The 24,614-nt window shown below is 39.4% G+C and overlaps 1 protein-coding gene across 3 annotated transcripts in view; it reads left to right on the top strand.

Moving 5' to 3' along the window:
- Nucleotides 1-24,614, top strand: part of TENM1 (teneurin transmembrane protein 1) — a 344,428-nt gene that overhangs the window by 280,418 nt on the left and 39,396 nt on the right. For all 3 annotated transcript variants that reach the window (XM_014955291.1, XM_014955289.1, XM_014955290.1), the window contains 2 exons: nucleotides 2,388-2,620; nucleotides 13,371-13,525. In XM_014955291.1, coding sequence (XP_014810777.1) covers nucleotides 2,388-2,620; nucleotides 13,371-13,525 — 388 coding nt within the window. The remainder of the gene's footprint in view (nucleotides 1-2,387; nucleotides 2,621-13,370; nucleotides 13,526-24,614) is intronic.

Raw genomic sequence — 24,614 nt, 5'->3', positions numbered from 1 at the left:
AGCCCTATTAATTACAGTAATGAGTGCCTCAGTCAGTATTCTGTCCACGTGAAATCTGTGGAAAATTGGAGGAGATCACTTCAAGTAAATATAGTCTTTGAGGTTATGGGGGAGTATTCAGCAGCCCCCTGTATGCAGTTCTTTTGAGGCTATCAAGGCCATAGTCATGGTGGAATATTCTAGGATGCTCAAAGAAACATGTGGAAGCAGCAACTAAAAGGTGTCAGAGGCTCATGACAATCCACGCAGGAAAAGACTTCAAAATCCAATTCTTCGACGCAACTTTTAGTTTCCAAAAGAGCAGGGAAAAATGGTTATTTTTACTGACTGTGTAAAAAGGGACAGTGTTTGGAGACCGGTAATCAGAGAAGGCCACTGATCTTATTTTTGTCTGTTTAAAAACAATTTATCCTATTTGTTTTTCTTGTCATCAAGATTTTAATAAGAAATAACAAACCTGTTTAATAACTGGTAAAAATAAAAGCTAGGCTTTGAGGTTAGAGGGGAAAAAATTACTACAGGACAAGATTAACTTGTCTGGAAAAATTCATGTAAATCCTATCCTACTTGATAGTTTTTAATAGGCTAATTTAAAAAAAACCCTCAGATTTAGATTTGATTGGAAACTTCTGCAAAGACAGCAAGTATTTGATTGTGTTCCATATTTCACTAATACTCTTTAAATTTAAACATTTTTGTATGCAAAACTTGAAGCATAAATATCAAGAGTTCTCTAACAGCTGTTCTATTAAATGTAATGACAAGTATGACAGAAAATGTGTCTACAAGGACAGTGCATAATGACCCCTGGTTCTCTGCAGTTTCTGCATGATGTACAAAATGTTTATTTAACATCTAGAATTCTTGCAACTTTTTCCACAGAAGTATTTTATTAAAAAGTCATCTTCTGGCTGGCCAGTCTCTTCTGAGCTCTCTCCAGAGAGCACAAATTATTCTTAATGTTTTCAACAAACAAAATTTTATAATACTGGTGATGTGTAATTTAGTATTAATTGCTTTTAGCTCATCCTCTGGTTCATCTTTCGGCGTACACTGTCCTCTCGTTCCCTGTTTCCTTACAGTGGGTTTCACATGGGTTCCCCAACTGTAGGAATTTCTCTTTCCTTATATTTCCCCCTTCTGACGTTTATAGATGTTTGTGACTAAGGGCAGATTTAAGCGAGTCTAGCTTGTGGCCCAGTCCTCAGAGATGCTGAGTAACTTCTCTCCCTTTTTGGATGGAGAATGAGAACTGAGAGAAATAGGCCTAAGCTCTATCACATTTACAATGGTACAGCATTAATTAGCTTTATCACTTATAAATGGAAATAAGATTTCAGCTGATCTTGTAAATCAGTGAAGCAGGTAGGGAACTCCCATGTAGAGTTACAGGGGATGCTGCAGTGTCTTGCCCAGCTGCCTGTCTGAAATCTCCTCCTCTTGCCAGAGAAACACAGCATTAGAAAAATACTGTCTGAGCACCAAAACACCCTGCCAGGCATTGGCCACCACTCTGCCTGTGTCTGTCTCCCACCGTTTCAGTAACTGTGTGATTTAAAGAATCTACACCTATCTGAATTTTTTTATTTTTTTTAATTTTATAATCAGCGCTACACTGCAGTGTCACCAGGCTCAGGACACTCACGTGGTGTGCCATGTGCTTAGACAATTGCCTCAAACTGGAAATTAACTTGCCAGTCAAAGAAACAAAAGCCTTACTGGTTAATAAGATGCAGCCCAGTTCATTGATTAGAATTTATGATCCTCACCATTAAATTAACATATGTAAATATTTTTTTAAATAACATTTTATAATCTCAATAAGGCACTTCAGTGCATGAATTATGGTGCATTAATTCATGCCTAGTTGCACTGACAGTGTTTGGCCTTCTGCCTTGCTCCTGACAAATACAGTCGGCATGAATTAAGACACCATATTTCACACCTCCATATTTCCTAAGGTTTAGAAACAGATAAAAATAACCAAGAGTGGGTATTTGTGCCCATGCAGAACAGTCTGTGATTCCCTTTGCTGCAAGTTGAAGATTTGTTTTCAGTGCAAAGAATACTAGGACTTACAGGTATAGAAAAATGACCTTGATTTTGAGAGTAATAGTTATAACTAAGCTGAAGTCACTCCAGTTAGCTTCATATATACCACTCTCTGCATAAGCTCACTACCTGGTACGTAGCTGGCTGGTCAGGCTCTGCTACTACTACTGATTCCTTCCTTGTAGGTAAAGCTTGTGCGACCTACATTAAAGCTGGTCTCACGCCTTTGTCATCTCCAAGTCATTGAACCGATGTCTTCAGAAGTGTTATGCTACCATGAACAGAGATTAAAAATAAAATCATTTTAACAACAATGCTCTTCTCTTCTGTTTTAGTACAAGCCCTGCACATAAATATTACTTGGCTGTGGATCCAGTGTCAGAATCCCTTTACTTGTCAGATACCAACACTAGAAAAGTCTACAAAGCAAAATCTCTCATAGAAACAAAGGATCTGGCAAAAAATGCAGATGTGGTGGCAGGAACAGGTGATCAGTGCCTTCCATTTGACCAGAGTCACTGTGGAGATGGTGGAAAGGCATCCGAGGCCTCTCTCAACAGTCCAAGAGGTAAGAAAAGAGCGTATCTGCAGTGTTTGGTGGTGGTCATCTGTCGTTTCCCTCCATTATTTAGAAACTCAGATGCAACTGGATGTGCAAAATGGGTTTGAGGTAATGATTTAACCAAATATAAGCAAGCAAATCATTTCATAAAGCTCACTCATGTTTTTAATGCAACCAGTTCTTTATGAGGGAGTAGCATAAGCAGCAGGCTCCAGCTAGCATCCTCTGAAATAACTCCTTTCTTGTGTGACAACACTACTCTTTTATTACCTTTCTATTGCAAGGTGGCAGCATTTAATTATAGTTAACTTTTAAGCAAATAATACAGTAAGTCCTTTTTTAGATTTTATGCATTCAGGTGACTCTTGTAATGTTCAGGGAGCTTGCTCATACACGTGAAGTCAGAGCTGTTCAAATCAGACAGCCAGCAAAATCAAGTTTATTTGGAACTCCAATTTGTCATTTCTCATTAAATGCACTTTGCAAAATATGAGCATCTTTGCTACTGCAAGTAAAATAAGAATTTTGTTGCAACCTTCCTGTCAGAGTATATCCTGTATTGTCACAGGCAAAATGCATTTGAAGCCTTGAATCCTCACCAGTGCCACAATTAATCCCCTTGCAGTGTGCATTAGAACTGTGATAAAGTCTCTGGATTTGGTGCTATAAAGCAGCTGATCACCCTCGACTCCCACTGAAATCCCTGGAACAAAGGGTACTCCCGTGGCAGAGTGCTGAGTGGGCTTTTAGCATGCTTCCCCCATAGCACATCGCTCTCTCCTAATGACTAGCTCTAAGGAAGGGTTTTGATTATTTTACGTGAGCTAATAAAGGAAGGCTGTATATCAGTGGGAAATTAGAATGTATATCCAGCTAGAAACGTCTCTAAGACAAGCAAATAATGCTGTTTAAGGCTTAGCAAGAGACACATTGTAATTATAGAGTGACTTTAACATGTCTTTAATGATAGAAGGTAAGTGTGAGGTAAGTACAAATAAATGTTAATCTTCAGGCAGCTAATTAATGTAATGAATCAATTCTAAAAATAGTAGAAAACAAAGTTTTTCAGATCCTTTAGCAGGAAAATGTTCAATGCTTTATTGCTGGTTACAATTGATTATATCTAATTACAATACAATTAGTTGTTCCATCTTATTTTCTTATTGGGGAAGTATGTTGGTGAAAATTTGTAATATGCCATTTACTTTAAAAATACCCATGCATAGCTGGCTTCCTTAACAGAAGGTGCTACTCACAAAGAACTCAAGAGGAATAAAAGTGAAATGCAGGAGTTCTGGGGCAGCCAACAGTTAATTTTAAAAAATTAACTGTTAGCAAACAATGGTTTGCATATTGGCAAATTCAGGCAATGGCTCCCAGCTGCTTTTGATTTATGCACCTACTCTAAGTTACATTAGTTTGAAATGATCAGATTTGTTGTGGTTTGGATTACATCTATGGACTCCTACATGCCTCTTTTGTATAGGGCCTAGCAAAATGCAGCATCAACCTGTAGTCACTAGCACGGTATGAACTGTGTGTTATCATAATGGCATATTGTAAGTGCATGACCTTGTTTTCCTCTAAACAGCAAGAGGTTGAATAAGCTTGGAAAGTAGTAGGAAGTACTTGCCTGTTACCCATGCATCTATTATTTTTTAAGAAACCTAAAAGTCTCACGTGCTAAAATACAGTTTTAGAAATTCTTTTGGATCACTTATTTTGCTTATTATTGGAATAATTTTCAAGTCAGAAGTGAAATGACATCCAAACAGTACACACAGAAATATTTTTTCTAGGAGGCAGGAAACACCAACAAGAATTTTGGTGAGTCCACAGACTCACCAATATCTTACCCATGTTTTTTACAGTGCAAAAATAGGTACCTGATGATGCACATAAATACAGAGTAATTGCCTAGAGATTATTAAATATAATCATTTGCATTACTCAATGACCAGATGGATTAGCATTAGTTTTTCAAGTACATATAGAAAAAACTTTTCCCTCTTTTTTTTTTTCCCCATTGGCTGCCTTATTTATGTCTTGTGTATTCCTTCTTTACTGTTTTTTCCTGTTATAAATGAAAAATAACTTTGCCATCTGACTTTGGCTAGTTACAGCTCAAAAGTTGTATTCTCTTTTTTGCTCCTGGTTGCATCTGACTCTGAATAAGGGCTTATCTATATGACTCAGTTTATCCATTTACAAAATTGCTAAGAAATACCCACTCTGTAACACTTGTGAAACTTAATCCTGTTTAGTAACATCCTCAGAAGTGTGTAAATAAGTGGAAATTCAAATACTTACTTTTTTGAATGAAAGAAGCTTCAAATGCTGTTTTAACTTTTTTAAACTCATAATGATTTTTCTGCTTCAGTAGGTTTGGGGAGAGCAGGTTTTGGGAGAGTCCTAGATTATTATTTAATGATTCAAGGCTTTTTAAACTTTTATTTTTCATTATCTTTATCTGGCAAGACTGCCTCTGCCTAGTGACCAGGAATTAAATGCCAGGCAGGAAAACATTATGAAGCCACAATAATCAATTCTAATTTGATCTGCTTTCCACAACTTTTATTTTGCAGGCAACAAACACACATATCTTTGTTCAGTCTGTTTCCACTTCTCTGTGAAGGACTAGAGATGGGGATCAGTGAACATTAATCTTGTACTATTGTATGTTGAGCTGACTTTGAAAGATGCTTTTAAACATGCATGGGTGATGTAGTTGAAATTTGAGCTTCAATATATTATTTTTACTGCAACTTTCTTTAATTCTGTAGAGATCTCAAACTAATGAGTCATGTAATAGATGACCAAGTACTTAAGCAGAATATGAAATGATACAAGGTGGGGACATAAAATAAGATCTGTGACAAGCTGAACACATTTATTACACAAGAAGATATTGAAAATGAAGAAGTAACTACACAAGACATTAATCATTGTCTGAATTCAATCAGTTGAACTTTGCCAAGTAACAGATTTTAATATTGGGGTGGGGAATTCTGTTTGGTGGGTTTGGGGATTTTTTGATAAAAAGTATTTATGGCACATCTATTCACCAGCACTATAATTTAAACAATCTGGATTAGTGTTTATAATAAGGCACTAAGGGATTGTGTCCTGATTTTAACTAGACTAGCCATTGAGCACTGTAGCATTAAGAAGCACTAAAATTAATGGAAATACCTGAGAGTTGTTCTACTTAACGCTGCAAAGCCAATGCCTGGATCAAAGGCATTAAACACTTACCTACCTTGCCCTTCTAAAATCAGTAGGCTTTAGACATGTAAATAGATTTGACTTTCCAAGCTTGATTGACAGCGTCAATGAGAGGCTGAAGAATCAAGTTACCACATTTTTGCTGAGCTACGGGTGTCTCCCAGTCAGTTTACTAAGAAAAGTGTCTTGAGTTAACATCTGATTTCAATTACCTCCTATTTGTGACCAACTCAGAGCATTCACAGGGGACAGTTGTGGTGGAAACAGAAACTAAGTAACTTTTGTGAAAACAGTTAAGTCCCTCCAATGATTGAACCCTCAGCATTGGAAGTGATTTGCAACATTTGGAAGCCTAAACACTAAATCCAAAGATTAACCATCTAAGGTCCTGCACTGTCTTGCTTTTTGACTCCTGAGCTCAGGCCATACTAGAAGACCAGAAGAGAGATGCACATACTGTGCAACCTAGTGTACAGTCAGTGCCTCAAGAAATTGAAAACTGCACACAGAGTACAAAGTACTCGAATGCAGTGCAGTGACCTTAAAGTAAGTACCAGGGAAATGTAGAAGGTTGGACTGAGTTCTAAATCCCATGCATAAAAATACCTTATACACAGCAGTAGCAAAGAACCTTTTCCACTCAGACCCATAGCCACGAACTAGCAATACAAATCAAAGCTTAAATTAAAAATCAGTTCTGCAGTGTAGTTTTATTCATTTTGCTTGAAATTACTTTGCTAAGGAAATACCACTAAAAAAAAAACCATGGTTTTGAAAATGTGTTCGCCCCAGTAGCTTACATCCTGAAATAATCAGTCTTGTTGCTCACCATCTGCAGCAATACTTTCTAAAGTAAATAAAGCTGTAAGAACAACTGCTCAGATTAAACCTTTGCATTTGTCAAATGACAGTAGCCCGTTTAGGACCTGCTCCTGCCCAGCTAAAAGATTCCCGTTACCTCCAGTAGGATGCAGACTAAATTTCTAATACAGCCTTTTGTGAAAATAAGACCCCCTTGTCGCAGGTAATGATCAATATTATTTACTTAGCGATCTTTACTCTTCTGTGAATTCCTAAGACCTTTTCAGTGCTTCCATACAATTCAAAATGGAAAGCAGAATGGGGTGAGATGTTCCATTAGCAATATATAAAGTAAGAAGCAGACAAACCAAGGTGATTTGCAGCCTCAAGTCATTGTCATGTATGCCTCATAGAACCAGCAAAAAAATCATGTCATGCCAGTTTTGATTCAGTAAAATTTATCCCATATTTTTCTCTTCAGTAGTCTTAGCTACCTCTGTTTTCCGAAGTCTGGGAATCTTGTAGAACATGTAAGGTAAACTTTTTGGGTAGCAAGTTTTCCTAAATTTCATCCAACCTTCAAAAGTTATTCACTTTTCCACTAACCATTGTCAGCACTAAGTATGACCCCAGCCATCATGTCTCAGACTGGAAGCAGGACATTTTCATTTACAGTCAATAGATAAAAATGCTGTTTGCTCTGTTGTTATGTATCAAAAGAGAACAACACTCAAGTGCAACTACTGAAGTCATGTTCCAGCTGACAAAGAAATGCTGAATATTTTTCCGCTAGTACCAAGACAGTAATGAAGTAAAGATGACAAAGATCACAAAGCAACAGACTGCAAATCACTTGAATCATATTTTGAGTGGTGTATTATGGTAACCTATAAATAACTAATTGTATAAAATTGCTTTAGTAGTTTCTAGATGGCAGCTTTAATTAAAAGCACTGGAGACATTTAGAAGTTTAGAAATGGATGGCATGTAATTTGCCCTTTTACCAACCATAAAATGGTAATTAACCAATTTGATTCACTTCTTCCTATTAAAAGTTTTATGAGAATCGCAAGTTCCTTCTAAATACAGTTTTTCTTCAGCAGAAGGTGGCATTCTCTTTTATCAATCCTCACAAGTAGTTTTAGATGTTCTTTTACCAATTCTTCGGAAGTTTAATTAGAAGTTTTCAACGTAAAATGCTCATTTGCAAAGTTTTTAGCTGAGCAGAAAGTGTAAAGTAGAATTTCCAGAAGTGGGCAATCTTAGAGCTCTAGCTGCTGTTTATTGATGTGTTTGAAAGGATTTGTTCCCAAAAAGAGTCTCTTAGAATGCAAGTGCAAGCTATGATGTAGGGGAGGAAAATTAAAAAAAATAATGGAAAATATCTTAATGGGGAATATACTGTATTGCTTTTAATGCATATTTTTAGCTCTATAAGCTTAGCTCTATTAACATCAACATGCCAAATTTTCTAGACTGAAAGATCATATATATAATAATTTTGAATTTATACCTATGAGAACTACACACAAAAGTGTTATTTGCATTTGTAATCACGTATGCATGTGCACTAAGTCAGATCTGTCAAGGGAAATAACCCTTTAGCCAAAATCATTCCTGAGACCATAGAACAGGAGAGGTTGTAGTCAGCCTTCTATATTTATCATGGTTGTTCTCAGCCTGTCTATTAAGTACTATTTTGTACAGAAAACAATTATAAAGAGCAGCACTTTTTCTGCAGAGTCTTTGTAGTGATGATACTTAGTAGCCATGTGTGATTGCAGGAGCAGTAATTCATTTTTAATGTCAGTTAATAGAATTTAAATGGTACCAATTAAAAGATCTCTAAGTGTTATAAATATTGTTCCAAGATGTCTGCACATAAATCTACTGCAGATACATGTTCATACCATTTTACATTCAGGTACAAAATCCAGTCCTGTGTAAGACAGTCCCATTGACTATACATGACTAAAACCAGTCCTTCAGTACAGGCATGTTACTCAGAAAAACAGATTACGCTTAGCCCTGTGTCACAGAACAAGACTAAATCCTTGCAAAAGTTTATTCTGTCCTTACTCAGACATCAGTGTTCAATGAGGAATCTCATAACCAAGCAAGGTAAGTGTGTCACTTGTGCAATAGGTCCCACTTGTGTCCAAAGACTGTGACAGTAGGACATACAGTTTAGTGCTACGGTTCCTTAAAAAAGCAGAATCCGACTGAGAGCCTAATGCAAACTACTTCTAAGCAAAGAAAAGCTACCTAAAAATGACCTTTTTTATTCACTCATGGAGTAAGCAGTGTTCCTACTTGCTCTCAGTGCAGTTCATTGCACTCAGCATGTGCATGTTTCCTCTCCGAGTTCCTCAGTGATTAAAGCACAATTGAAGTGCTGCGTGTGATTTGGGTCTGCATTACACTGTACGTCAGAAAAGGATTAAAAATAAGCTCCTGAAGTACAGATTATGTGAAGCATCATGCAAGATGTGACAGGAACATTAATGAATCCAACTCTAAAAATGAACAAATTGAAACAGTTTAGCCACAAATCTGTATTTTGTTTTCCAGTTGATGCCTTATGTAGGGTATTTGTCAACAAGACTTAAATGCATAAGTAACTTATTCAAAAGGGCACAGTCCTATTGGTTTCGTATACAGAGTAAGCACTGGAAGCAGTAGTTCATTGTTGAACATATGCACTGGTACTTGAAGAAACAGGCTTATTAGGAAATAACGGGAATTTATTATCTTTATTACAAATACTGACGACACGGGCTTGTTTTTGCCATCACACTGGTACATGTACTTCCCTTGTGGATAGATTGCTTTTCTGCAGTGGCAGGAGAGTGAAAAGTACACTGTTAATGTTAAAGGATCTTTGGTTTTCTCATATAGTCAGTGTTTGAAATACATCCAGCAACACAGCTGAGTAGCTTTATTTCATTGCAGCATAATTTTTGATTTTTATATAATGGATGGTTTGCAGCCAACACAGCCATCTGTTCACAGGGAAATTGCGTAAAACAGAAGATGCACTTGCCCAAGTGATAGATCCTGGCCTTGTGTTATCCATGGCATGGATTGTATCCAGGGCTGCGCTACCCAGGTGAGAAGCACAGCTCCTTACCATGCGGCACCACCCCTCTGCAAAGGCAGACTAAGACACAACACAGGTGCTGTAGTTCCCACCCACATCAGGTTTCTCATTTGAGCCTGTGAACCACACTGGAAAGCTAATCAAATCCCATCTAATATTGTTCCACAGTGCAATATCAGTTGGGGTATCTCAACAGTCATAGCTGCATGCACACCACAACAGGCAAATACAGTGGACCTTGCTTCTCACACCTTCCCTGCCACAGCAGTCCGGTATAGCTTTTTCTTCTAAAAAGGAGTCTTGAAAAGACTCTCAAGAAAGAAGTAGGAGGCTGGATCTGAAGAGTTTTGTCTCCAACCTTCACACATCCCTGAAGAAAAAACCCTAGAACAATTTCCTAGCAGCTTTTCCATTTGCTAATAATCCCTTATTATCCCTCAGCTGTATAGCCTAAAGCTGATCAGAGCAGGACAGAGCCCAGGCGGGAGGGCAGGAACCCCTGAGCATCCCAGGGAGACCAGCCAGAGGCACCTCAGAGCCCGGCTCCACCTCCTCTGTGGTGGCAGAGTCAACGCAGCCCTTCTCATTTTCTGAAGTGAAAATGTTTTCATGTACAAACTAAACTGCAGATCCTGACTTGGGCCTTTGTGAACTACTGTCATGAAAGCCTCTGTAGACTTCTACCTGCACCACAGAAGGTGCAGTCCTTCCAGTGGTTTGCCCTGTTGCCTTCTGCCATGGGCGTTCCCTCAGAATAACGTTTGGAAAAATGTCCTCAGATTTATATATTAATTGTTTATATGGTAATTAATAACCAGGCTGGATTTCTTTCTGCTTCAGTTGGGATTTTAGGATGTTTTTTAGTTGGTGGATGTTTTAGCAGCTCAGTTGTATCAAAAGATATTTTGCAGTTTGCTTCCCACACCAAGCCTTTGCTTCTGAAGAGGCAGCCAGCCCTTGGCTCCAGCCCCGCAGACACCCCTAATTCTGTGTGCCTTTTGTGTGCACAGGTCTCCTCAGGGCAAAGTCTGTTACACATGCGTGAGGGACAGACAGAGGTTTCCTCCCTTCCCAGAAACTGGAACACACAGGTCACCACCACAACAAACCCTTTTGCTTCTCAGGTGTGTGCTCTTTAGCTCAGCCTTCAAACCTTCAGAATTTCAGATTTATAATTGGACCTCTCAGAAGGAAACAACAGCTGTGAGCTTGCCAGTTGTTCTGTAGTTTTTGAAAGTACTATTACTCTCTAAACAGTGAGTAAAAATCCTCTGAGGGAGCCAGTACCAAGGAGGTATGATAGGCCAGCAGGGAGCCAGACCCTAAGATGGCTGCCCTTCCTTTAGCCTTGTTATGACCTCACAGATTTCCCCCAGCTGATCCATCCAGCCTCCCCCAGGTGATTTCAGTCCCCCAGGGTGACTTCCATCCCATTTCACATAACAAAGCGACATAGCCTAACCCTCTACCCTGCAGCGCTTCAGCAGGCCATGGGCATTTTTCATCCTGGATGGAGAAGGTGACAGGATGGTGGGTTGCTCCTCTTCTAATGGGAGTTCACAGCCAGGTGAATACACTGAATTGACAATTTAAAGAATTAATTTCAACTAGCAGCAGCTGATAGATAGCCTGAAAGCTGGATGTAGTAGGAATGCTAGACACTAAAGTTAACTGCTGTGGCCTTTGGGTATTTTTTTGTGATGGTACCCTGAGACCATTTTGAGGTGCCCAAATGTGAAGAGGCATCTCTGAATGGGAAGTGGGCAGTGGAAGACATGATGGCAGAGTGACCCCAAAACCCTGTGCCTCTGCGAGGCCTTTGCAGCCTCGCTCAGTGCCTCCCTTTCAGCCGGAGTAAGGGATGGATGGAAACCCTCCAGCAGAGGAAGTCAGCCTGCTCCAGCAGAGAGGAGAGCCTCCTGGCCACATCAGAAAAACTAGAGTGGACATTATGCCCGCTTTCTTTTAGAAAAGAACTGGTCATGGGCAATTTGTCTTGGGACCCTGCCACTGAGTGTTAGCACTGTACGAGAAAGTATGTTACACTCAAATGTGCATGTAGCTCAAACTCAATCCCAAGGCTTTTCCAACTGCCAGGTACAGATTTCCTTTGGGGCCTGGGGAGACTGTACCCCGTCTCCCAGCCCTGTGGGAGATGCATGTTGCCCATCAGGGTCGCCCAGTCCTGCCCTTGCCCCCCAGATTCCTTACTCTCCCTTTCCCCCTACTACAACTGCTCCTCTATATTTAAAGAAATTAAATTAAGAAAATGGGTCGGGGAGGTGAGGGAATTCAGTTTGGGTTTTTTTTCTTTTTCAGGGGAGTGTGGAATTGTTGTGTGAGATCCTAAATTGGCATGCCGACAAGTGTTTTGTAAACTCGGAGTACATGCAGCCTTTAGTTCTGCTAAATGCAGGGGACAAAAATCAAGAACCATATAAGCCAATGTCCAAACCATCTGTTCAAGTCCTCTGCCTTTCATTTCTGTGTAGCAGAACATAAATTCATTATTAAAATAGCTTGGCTGTGCACAGCAGCTGCTATAATTGCAAAGTTATGCAACTTTAAATGGGAAATTATGAAGTAGTTTAAAGCAAGAAATTGAGCGGTTTTGGTAGAAAGGATTTCACAAAGCTAGCATGAATAGAAGTGCTTTTCTAGCTATATTTTCAACATTTCAGGGGGAAAAGATCGTACTTACAGTTCATGCAATATAGAAAAGTCTAACAAATTGAATGTAGGAAGAACTGAGGAGAAAGTGTCTGACTGGGGCAGACCAGGACCGGCAATGAGTTTTGAAATGGCTGTACCACACACTGCTGGGGAGTACATAGCAAACCCTCTGTTTCTCAGTTTCCCCACTGAAATACAGTGCCTTTGTGCAGCCCTCGCGTTTGCTTCAGAGTCTGTCTCTCCTGTACAGTGCAGTGGTGCTAGAGCTATTGCAGATCCAGAAGTGGGAGAACTGCACTAGCTTCTGCTGAAGCCCACTGTTGTCATGAGGCTGGTTCCAGTAGCTGACCGTCATCTTGGGCACTGCAATGCATTCTGCAGCACAGATATTCCTTCTGCCTGCTAAACAGAGCCTGGTTTGCACCATTTGTATGTATAACCCATATCGTGACAAAAGTCTCTTGCGCCTTCTGTGGGTGCTTCTTCCATGCCCAGATGCTAGGATAACTCAGATGATACAGTAATAAAAAAATTTGTCTCTGCATGAGAATTAAGGAAGTGAAAATGAAGAAAAATCAACTATAAGATAATTTTTTTAAGAAGTTAGTCTCATTCCGGTTTGTGATGGACATGAAGTAAAATTATTAAAGAGCCTGATTCTACCTATATAGAATTACATTACAAGCAAAGCCTCTGCCGTTATATTCTGTTTCTTCCTCATATCTTCCCTCTTTCTCTGTAAGTCAAAGACAGTCTGATATGTGGGTATGATCTTTCCATATACAGTTTGTATAAGCCTCAAATAAGTAATGGGTGGGGAAAAAAACAGTCATACTTCTTTTAATCAGAAGATTTTTGAGTCTAAGAGGAGAGGAAACATTTTAAGCTCATATTTTTTAATCTAGATAACGTCAGTACTAATGTCAGTACACTTTTTTACTCTTTCCCTTCATCCAGGTATCACTGTAGATAAGCACGGATTTATTTACTTTGTTGACGGTACCATGATTCGGAAAATTGATGAGAATGGTGTGATCACAACAATAATAGGTTCGAATGGCCTCACATCAACCCAGCCATTGAGCTGTGACTCTGGAATGGACATCACTCAGGTAGACACTTCGTTTTCATGTATTGTCACTTTTCTACACATTGTGGAGACTGATAACTTAGTTTCTTGTACAAGGATTGTATGTCAGAATATGCTGGATAAGTCAAATAATTCTGGAGTGCGCAGTATGGAGTGGATCTTCCATTCACATGATTATTGTAAAGTGAACCATAGAAATGCAAAGCTATGCACTTGATTTTTTTTTTCCAGGAGGTGGCATACGAATGTGTAGAGGGGCTTCTATAAAGAATACATAATGCTGTAGAGAGTTGCTTGCTACTTAGATAGATCTTCCAAGGAATCTATCAGAAGTTCAGAGTGCTTTCCTTTAGTCCAGCATTCATACTGCTTTGCTTGAACTACTAAATGGAAAAAACACATATTCTATGTATATCTAAGTCTGTTCTAAATCATGGAGGAGTGTTATAGTAGGCAATTACACAACAGCAGTATTGTAGTGAAGCTACTGTATTTCCATACATTTCTAAAAGTGCTTTTCATTTCTTATTTCAAGAGCAGTGTAAAAGAAATAGGACTACAAGACACTTATCACATCTCTTATGCTAAAAAACATATATAGATAAGCATGAAGAAACAGGAATGGTACTCTTGACTAGTCAGTGAGCCACACTTACAGATAGGCCAAGGAAGGGATTGGCCTTTGCCAATAAATACTTGAAATGGGGGGAAAACTGTACTTGAAAAAATCTTTAGACATTCTAGTAACATACTAAAGTTCTATTACGGAACATGTAAGCTAATAACCAGGATCAGTTAATTAGGGTTTTGTTTTCATTTCCTCAGTCCCTCACAATTGGAAAATCACAGTTAAAATACACTGTGTAACAATGGTAAGAGCTTGTTCCTCGTTTCTAAGTAAACTTTCAGTAGTAGGAGGTGACTATGATCTTGTATTCACACACATGAAGAATGTAGGGTCAACGTTCTGAGTAGTAGTTCCTATCAAATTTCACAGGTACAAATGATGGAATCTAATGCTGCTGTCACAGGAGCACTTGGGGATTTTATTACTAAAGTCAAAACAGAAGAACGTGTCTGTGTTTCATTTCATGGTCATTGCACCCTAGGTATTTGCAAATGTGGGGAGGGGAACCTTAGCTTCTCCCTTCCCAATCTGGGATGGACAGGCCTTTGTATTCTTTCTGGTCCAGTAGACACATAATTATTCCATGTAAAGCAGGACAGGGCCTGGCTTAGTTGTGCTAAACCCAAGCTTAAACTAGCCTGGTAATTGTCTTAAGATCATATGGCTTCTGGGCACCTTGGCTTCTGCTCTGGCACCTCTTCTTGCAGGATTGCCAGTCCTGCAGATGTTGAGCAGGAACCCACTACAGCAAGCAGCGCTCCTCAGCTGGAGGCACTGACTCTCCGCTCCATTGCTACATACCAGCTGGCAGGAGCGATGCTTCACAGAACCTAAAGCTGCCTGAAGCACATTGCCTTGCTTCTTGGGTACATCTAACAACTGCCTGGGGCATCAATAACCAGATTAGAGATCTCTGAGGTGCAGGGAATGGTGCCAGGTGCAACGTCTGCTCGCTGCCTTCTCCTTGTGATCTGCATCTCCGGCTGTACAAATAATTGCTTTACTGGCCATATAATGTGTGGCTGTGTATTTATGTTAAATTTTTTCTCAGTAGCAAATTGTCTCACAAAATCTGAAATGGTGAGTTTTGTAGTTTTCAGTTCATTTTAAAAAATACAAATACCCTTTAGCAAGTAAGTTGCAGCAGGGAGTTTGGCAAATGCAGAAATAAAATGATTTTGTTTTTTAAATTAAAATGAAATTTAGAAGGTAAAACTTTGGGGCTGAAATCAAATATGCTAAATTTTTAAGTAGATTTAAATAGCCCTAGAATCCTGTATTTTGGTAGGTTGGCTACTTGCTAGAAACAGGTTTAGTTTACCTTACTCTGCAACATAGTTCTAATGCCATGGAGAAAGGGCTTCTGCAAAATCATAGACAAGAAAAAGCATGTCATAGAGCAAATTCTTCTTCATATTGGTCTCAGGACATCAGCATTCAGCTCATGTAGGGCTGCCTTTTCATAGAAGCAGAAATTAACTTTTTTTTTTTTTTTTTTTTTCCTATGAACAATCCAGGTGCTTGCATGCTGCAACACCTACAAGAAACTATTGCTGCACATTTCCCAAAATTTTTGCAAATTTTTCATCAGTCTGGGAAATCAAGATATGTTCTTGATTTCCACATAGATTGAGATAATCTTCAGATACATGCCAGTAAATATTCTAAACAAGATATTAAATCATGGCACATTAAAATGTCCCTAAAAAGTGGCCAGTCTCATTTTCTAAGTATGGAAATACTTACTGTGTAATTTTCTGTCACTGATAGTTGCAGTCACATTGTTGAAAGTCTGCAGTACAGATGTGCATGTACTTTTGGAAGTGTTTCTTGTTTGGAGGATTTGTTTTGGGGGGATTAAGTGAACCTATTTATTGAAATTTTTCACAAAATCCATACTTTAGAGGTTTTTCACCTATACAATAAAACACAGACATGAAATAAATGCTGAGAATGCATGTTTTGAAAAGTAACTGTATCAAAATTGCTTAATAGTCTTCTCCCAAAATTGTCACTGATATCCAGAAAACTCTATGAAATAATCACATCCCCTTGAAGTCAATCACGTTAATCTGAAATTATATCAATGAAAATAAGGGCATGATATTTTCACTTAGTCAGAAACAATTGTATTTCCCTGCACGACTGCTGGGTTTATTCCAAAATGGTATAAACATAAATGAAAAATGAATTTGGCCCATCTCCACTTAAATTGTTTTTTGGCTAAATTACAAATGGCATTTACATTGAGAGAATGTAGGTTGCTCACAAATTTTGTGTTTAGAGGGACTTATGAAATAGGTTAATAAAATCAATTCTCAAAGCTAAATTTGTTCTGACAATAAAATCAACGACTTGCTTAAAATCAATATTTCTTGATTTACCAAAGTACAAAAATGTACTCTTGAAGTAAACACATAGAATAACTGCCCGTTGCGAAAACTACCATAAATGACAAGCTTTCGCTCTAAGGCATTCACTTTAATAAATGAGTTGATTATGAAAGGGTTTAATCATTTATTCCAATATCAGTTTTGATGGGAACACTTCTTATTAATCATTCTGTGTTTGTTATTCACTACCTTCTCATTCTTAAGCATAGTATTCTGCATTCATAACAGGGGGAGGGAACAACCCAGGGACAGCTGGGGTTGAAAAGATTATATGTTGTGGCAAATAAACCACCAAGCTCTGACTAATTACTTTGATCTCATACTTCACTGTGAGGATATTAATCTGATTTTAGAAGGAAAAGTGTATTCAGTTGAGGTGTTGATATGGTATGCCAGAGCTCTCAGTATATGTACAAAATTTGAATGACTTTTATTCTCAACACAGATGATTTTAGTGTTCTTCAATTACTTAATAAGGAGTAAACTAAAGAAAACGGCTCTTCAGATCTAGGTTTATGAATATATAGATGTTTATATACTCGCCATTGGCACCAGGACTTTAGCAGACACATTAAAACCACTTATTCCAGTATCTTTCATTCTGATAGAGTTGGTCATATTCTTTGAAAATGCTGCCTCTGAAACCCTGAATTCTAGACCATGAACAAGACCTAAATTTTAAAGGCAAAACATTTTTCAAGAATATCAGAAGGTGGTGTTGGTCTTCATTTGTTTTATGATTTTATTCACCTCACTAGTCTACGGCACCTGGAATCAGAATGCTGGACTTTTCAGATCAGTGCCACTGCTGCTTGGTCCTTGGCTGCTTCTAGGTCTGACTCCCATTCTTCATTTCTTCTTTGGAAGCTGTTTTGTTGCAGGTTAATTAAATGAATAATGAACCCATGATGAACCTTGTACTTCTGTGTCTGAGCTGGAGGCCCCATGGAATGAGCTAACTGATCTCCCAGCTGTACAGTCTGTTGAATATCTCCTTCTGTCAAATTGAAGGCCAGCCGAAGGGAACAGTTACCTGCTACATCTCCTACCTTTCCCATACCCTTTGGATAGGAAGATTATTGTAGGTACTCTAAATCATGGACATAAGCTTTGGTCTAAAATACTCTAGTGACTTCTCGAATTGCTGCACTGCTGACTGCTCTCCAAACTTGCACCAGCAGTGGGCTGGCTGGGTGGACCGTCCCACAACAGGACCTGTGGCAGGGCCTCCTGGACACAACCTGCAACAGAAGTGCTAAAAGAGAAGAGTGGGGTGGAGAATGCAAGAAGGAAAAGAGAGGGGATCACCATTCTGTTTCACTGCCTGATGAATTTGGGCTCAATCCTGGCCTAGATCAGAGGCATCTCTAGGTTGCTCTTTTTCTCAAATGTGCACACTCTCGTAGTCTTTGCTGCATCCCTAGGGTATGCAAAAAATTTGAAGCCTGGTTATTGATAGCAAATGAGAGCACATTGTGTGAGTCTGTCTGTTAGTATTCTTTTCCTCCCAGTAAATCAAAATCTTGGGCCAATTTCAAACAAATTTGTAGAGGAACACCAGACTTCAGAGCAATTAAATTCCTACACATTCCATAGAAAATATTAATACAGTTGGAGGAGAGAGACCTAAAGAGCCCTTCCAAAAGGAAATATTGCAGCGTGAGCTTTCTTTTATTAAACTCCAGAGATTCAACTCAGGATCTAATAAGTACTCCATTCACAGGAAAAGCTTCATTTGGTGCTTGGATCTTATTAAATTCCCAAGTCAGTCAGCCATGAGACGGAAGTCCTTAGGAAACCAGACTTCATTAGATCCAGTGTTCATAGAAGTTATATTGATGTTGTGGGAGGTTTTGTGTGAAAGTAAAAACACTTCAGCTCAGCTTGAGTGATAAGCTTCGCTTCTCTTCTGCCTCCATTGCCGTGGTGAAAGCTGAGAAGAGAATTAGCAGATATTTCTACCATCTTGCAATTTCATCCTGTATGTTTCCTCCCAAGAGAAATATGTGGGCTGAATTTCCACCACTCTGAACCTCAAGTCACTTATACTGTGTGAATGGTAGCAGTTAGTATTTTGGAACTGTTTAAACCAGTCTCGAGCACAGTCCCTGGGAATATAGAGACCAAACATTTGCCAGGCAGCAGAAAATGAATCCCAAGAGCTTTCTCTTAGCCTGTAACGATGGCCTTGTTCTTGTGCTGATGTCAGTCCCACTAGGCATGAGTCTGTGCCAAAGCAGTAGCTCCAGCCTGATTGATGGTGTTAATAACTGTCACTGCTGTGTTCCAAAAATGAAAGGTCTGGTTTGAAGACTTTTTCTTGACATTTGCACTTCATCAGCCTTTGTTCAGCAGTTCTCCACGTGAGAGAACCATCTATATTGTGTTGCTTCTCATAGACTTCAGTGACACCGCAAAATGTTTCGCTACCTTACAAAAATGTGACAGTGTTATTTACATAGGAAATTTGCTTGCATAGGTCAAATTAAAAGGCAGATTTCTAGAACAGAGTTTAAAGACAACCCACACGTGGCAAGAATGCCATGTCCTGGACATTGAATGATGGAGGAGAGGGGAGAGAGCAATAATGGTGGTGATGACTTACTTGAAATAGTGAAGTAAGAGACAGAATGCTGGAAAGCAGCAGTAAAGATGAGCAGAATTGCTTGAAAATGTAGTATATATATCTCAAAAATGCAAACTCTGACATTGCTTCTGCAGTCACAAGTGCTGCAGGCAGTCCTCACCAGTGCCTGCACAGGCACAATATGCTTCAGTGGCATTGTGGAAGCCTTTTGAGCAGAACAAAAAGCTCCCAGGACATGGTGACCTCGCTTGAAAGCAGTGATGAGGGTCTGCTCATCGGAGCTAGCACGGCCTGAACGGAACTTTCACTGGGCAAGGCAGGAAAGGAAAATATGAAAGGCAAAAATATGATCTGATGAATGGGTGAGAAAAAGGGGAGTGAGCTGCCAGGATAAAACCCAATCTGATTTTAGGCTGAAGTACTTTTAAGCCAGGTTGAGAGTAGGGTATCACAAAGCAACTCAGGATTACATGGAGCCAATTAATCAATTATTATTGCAGGTTAGAGGAAGACACACTATCCCTTTAGGTGTTTCTCTGCATACTTGACAGTATGTATTTCGTTCTTGTAAAAGCAGAAAGCACAGAACGCTATTTCATTGGCTTTTTTTAACATCAGATGCAAAATATTCTAATTGTGTTAGAGTTGTGTGTCATCAAAAAGCATCAACTTTGTTTTCACTGTAGCAAAGTACTGCAAAAACTACCCCTGCTCTTGATTTACTTTTAGTTCTCTACCTGTATGAGGCTTTTGATACAGTGTTCTAGTTATGTGTAATTAATGCATCATAAATATTCCAAAATTCTGAACTGTGTTTTTCAGTGCTTTGCAGAAACATGTTTTATGTGTTTCATGAAATCACTGAACAAAAAGCAGACAAAGCAGAAATGACAGTTTATAGGTCCTTTAATTTTTGTGGTCTTCCTTACAGAAGATTTTTAGAGCTTTTTTGTTTTTAGTAAATATCTTTATTACTTTTTTTTTTCTAATTTCTGTTGCATGAAGCAGCACAGAAAAGCTGGTTTTCCCCAATATAAAGTCTTATTCTCTGGTTCTTTTTATTCTGTTGCTTAATTTCATGGGTTTTATTCCCTGGCTTTGCTGGAGTACCAGAGAAGGTAACTAGAGTGGAAGCTGCAGCCCCGGCAAAATCAGCAACTGTTTTGCCAATGACTTCAGTGGAACTGGGACTTCTTGCTGGGTGCTTTTCCAAGCTTGATTGAAATGGTAGTGAGTGGCAAGTGTGTAGCAAGGAGCAACTGTGTCTTAAGGGAACGTATGTGCTTCTGAAAAATAGACAAAACCAGGTAGTGGCCAGAGCCTTTACCGAGGCATTTTCAAACCTTCTTAAAAATGAGCCAGCTTTCTCCCCCTTCCTCTCCCAGTTAATTAAGTATTACTCTTTGGAAACCATAAATTTATATTAAATAATTCCAACCATAATAACATATGCACAAACAAGCAGTGACTAGTATCCATGCTTTGAAGCAAAACCAAGCTGAAAGCCTTTTTAAAAAAAGATCTTTAGGTAGAAGATAAAATAGTCTTTTCCCAGTGGTAGTGGAGAGGTTAAGTAGCCTCTCTTTAACAGGAACTGAGAGAAAAGAGGCCTGTAGGATTAGAACCTCAGGTGGAAAAACGTCTTAGAGCTCGTGAATCAAACTTGTAGGTGTATAATGTGCTTTTTAGAATATCAAACAGAAAGCAGGATGATTTCATCACAGCTAATTTATATTCTAATCAAATTATTCTATCACTGAATTTGAAATAGTATTCATAGGAGCAAGATGAAGTCACACTGCAATTTCTTCCTTAAAGCCCAAGTGCTCTTTTTGTATTGGTCACCTGCAAAACAGCAATTTGTTTCAATTACCTGCCATAAATAATGCATTACTACTCAGTAAAAGACTATGTATATTTTAATCAATGCTTCCAGCAATTGCATCCTTTCCTTTGATTGTTGAGGCAGGGAATGTTAGACACTTGATGGTGACATGAAGGAGAGCTGACAGACCTCTGCTCATGACTTTTCTGTTACTTTTTGCTATACAGAGACAGATATAAATTAGTTTTTTAATTATTTGTTTCTAATGAGAAATTGCAAGGAGGAGGAAACCTCTCTAAGAATTGGATGGCTGGCAGGGAGGTAGCAGCTCAGCCCAGAGGCTAGGTGCTCTCAGGTGCACTTTCCCAACTAATGGACACATCTGCACTCACCAAATGCTGCCTGCGTGTGCATGAGGCCCCCATACAGATCCACCTAACAATTCCAACTCATCCAAGCTTCCTTGCCACTCCCAGGCTTCCTCCAGCTCACCCACTGTCCTTGCACAGCTGAGGCCCTAGCACACTACCCAGCTTCTCAAACACCTGGTCCTCTTTTAGCTCTCCAGGAAATGGGCTCCCAGCTGAGAAGCCTGGCTCGTTTTGAGGCTCTCCTCTCAGTCTTTCCCAAGCAACCACCTTACCTGCTTGTCTTTTTGTTCCTTATGCGCAAGGAGCCTTTGATTATCTCTCTCATTTAAATATGGTTTCGGTACGATGGAGTCTAGTTGGTGAGTTATTTGGGGCAGAGGCCTTGTATCTTCTGTGTTGAATTATGGTACTGAAAATGTTTAGTACAGCTTTGCCGGACAGGTGGGAACCTGGGTGGGAATCAACAGTAGGTTGAGATATATTGTATGCTGCATCTGACTTTTTTCATCTGTTGTGGAGACATAGTGGACAAAATGTATGCATGAAGAATATGTAGACACACATAAAATATACCTATCTATACACATATAATTATGTCTACATATATTTATGCGTGGCTTCTACATATACTGCAGAGCTACCATAAGTAATTGGATAGTGAAAAAAGCCCCAGTAAGGTCTGCTGAGAAGGGAATGTAGGTGCTAGTGGGAGCATGTAGAGGCAGGCTGAGCAGACAATGCTTCTCCTTTAATCCAATTGTTCACCTGCATCCACTAATAACAAGGCCTGGCTGTGATTTAAGAAATAACTGCTTCGATGGATGTGACTCTTACAGTAGCCATTTTTTTAGGACTGTGAGGGTTGGTACTGTGTGTATGTTGCTCTCCTCCTCTCACCAACCATCCCTTCACAAATCTGTGGGGCAAAGGGCCTCCCACAGATGTAACAGGTTCTGTGTGTTGTAAATTGAACAAAAACCACAATTGATCTTTACATGGAGCTGTCTTTACTGCCTCTATTCCAAGCTTTTCAGATTGCCCAGGGTATCCTGGTTTGGGTATTTGTAAATGTTCTGTAGCTTTAGGGGGAGGGAGACCAAATGGGCTGGCATGAATCTGGAGTTTGAGTACAGGGCAGGTTTGAGGCCAGCAGTCAAACAGAGGTGGTGGTGTCCATCTTGCAGAAATGTCACATGCTGCTGGGACAGAAATTGTTGTATTAACTAGGTCAGAAGAAGGTTGTCCTACATCTTAGAGGAGTGAGGATTCCAAGGCTTTGGACTCCTGGTCTGTCTTAATAACAGCACAGATCAGGAGAAAGCATACAGAAATAAAGGCATAAAACCAGCATAAGTGAAAAAAAGTCATATGGGCATTTAATTCTATCATCAGGTCATTGAAATTTTACATAGCTGCAAACTGCTGCATTTGAAAGCTGTAGAACAAAGTGTGGGTATTTTTGCATGACTGAAAGTGTTGCTCCCCAGTAAGCAGCAGAAAGGGGGGTCAAGAAACCCAGTGCGGAGATATTCCTGGCCTGCAAATTGCTCCAGGTGCTAAGGGGAACCTGGAAGTCTGCAGATCCTGTCAAAACAGCACTGTAATAATAACAGCTTACAAAGGGCAGGACTTTGAAACGTGTCAGCACAAGGGAGCTCTAGAGGGTGTTGTTCTCTGGCTGTCTGGGTACTTCTTGCGTCTCAAAGCTGGTTATAAACCAAGACTGAAAAGGCTTTAGTACAAAGAAGTGTTGCTTTGGAAGTATTAGTGATCTCTCTAGTATTATTATTAGGACTAAGTTTGCCCTGAGTTTTTCTGACAGGCTGCCAAAGTCAAATGAAATTAATCTGTGACAACCACAGAAAGGAAAGTGGCAGAGGCTGTGGCATGGGCAGTGACAGCTAAGAATGCCTGATCTCCCCTCTTCAGGGTACCATATTTGCTTCAGCATCTTTTCTACCCTTGCTTGTGTCAAGTAAAAAAAAAAAAAAGAAAAGTCACTATATCAGTGGAGGGAAAAAAAATGCAAATGTCAAGACAGAAATTGGTTGTATCCATTTGTAGCATGCCGTCCAGAGGTTACATTTATAGCTGAGCATTATGAAGTTTAGGCCACAGAGAGAGACACAAACGGAATGATAGAGAGCACCATTTTATTCAGTATGTTACTCTGACAATAACACTCACATTTACAAACAAATTAGTTAAAAATGTCTGAAGGACATTCAGCTTTTACAAACTGGGCCTCATCTCCTGCTGATAGATTCCTTTGGGATGGGTATGGCATGCAAAATGATACACTGCCTTGGAGAATAAATTTATGAAGTTTAGCAATGTAGGTCACATTGCAGGAAAATCATAAATGTCTGAACATCACTCAGTAGCCATTCAATCAACTGCTCAAAGCAAAATGGGAAACTGAACAGCGTGTAGCTGTCTCTGGTGAGAACTAGGAAAAGTCATGATACGATGTAAAACCCTTTGGGTCCTCCATCCATATGTATTTCTTTTTTCTTCTATTTTTCTTGCCAGTTAGGAGTTATATATCTGTGTCCATATCAATAGTGACACCAAAGTCAACATGGTTTTTGCTATTACTACCATGAACTATAATAAGTGTTTTGGGTGGCTCATGAAAGGTATGCCAAAAATTTGGGAAATCAGGAGAGGTCAAATGGTTGAAACTCAGTATAAGTAGTCTAGTCATAAGGAACTGATTTCATTCTGAAATTATTTTTGTATACTCCCATCCAGAAGGATTTATAACTTAACGCCATTTGCTTCAGTCTGTTTGTTTGAAGGAATAAAGAAAATAAGACATTTTAAAGGGAAGTTTCTTGATCAGCAATGTCTAGAGATTCTTGTTGCTTTCTACATCTAAAAATTGCTAACAGCCTGAGATACAGAGATTTAGAGATGTTGAGAGCCATTCTGAAAACATCTAGCACCTTTGAAGATCTGGGGCCTTTCTAGATCTAGAGTTTTTTGGAGTGAGAAGGTCATCCATAGCTTCTGGAGCATGTCTATAGCTGCACTAGATCTTTTTCCTGGGATGGTTTGGAAGCCTTTTAGAGTTTTTTTCTCAGAGTCTACCTAGGACTTCTCTGGGGCCCTTCTGCCACCCCTTCTAGCTCGGCAGGCTTTTCTAGATCCAGCGTGCTTATGGATCCTTTCTGAATATAGAACTTTCCAGGGACCCCTTCAGGGGTTCCTGTGTGTTCCAGTCCCGCACCCTTCCTTTTTTTTTTTTTTTTTTTCAAGAGGCGGTGTAGAGTATTTCTGAGCCCTTCTGGGTCGGGAGCCTTTT

The sequence above is a fragment of the Calidris pugnax genome, unplaced genomic scaffold (assembly GCF_001431845.1).
Source record: "Calidris pugnax isolate Ruff unplaced genomic scaffold, ASM143184v1 scaffold38, whole genome shotgun sequence".
NCBI classification, from domain to species: domain Eukaryota; kingdom Metazoa; phylum Chordata; class Aves; order Charadriiformes; family Scolopacidae; genus Calidris; species Calidris pugnax.
The sequence above is the reverse complement of the archived record's forward strand: the minus strand, read 5'-3'. Positions and strand labels throughout refer to the sequence as shown.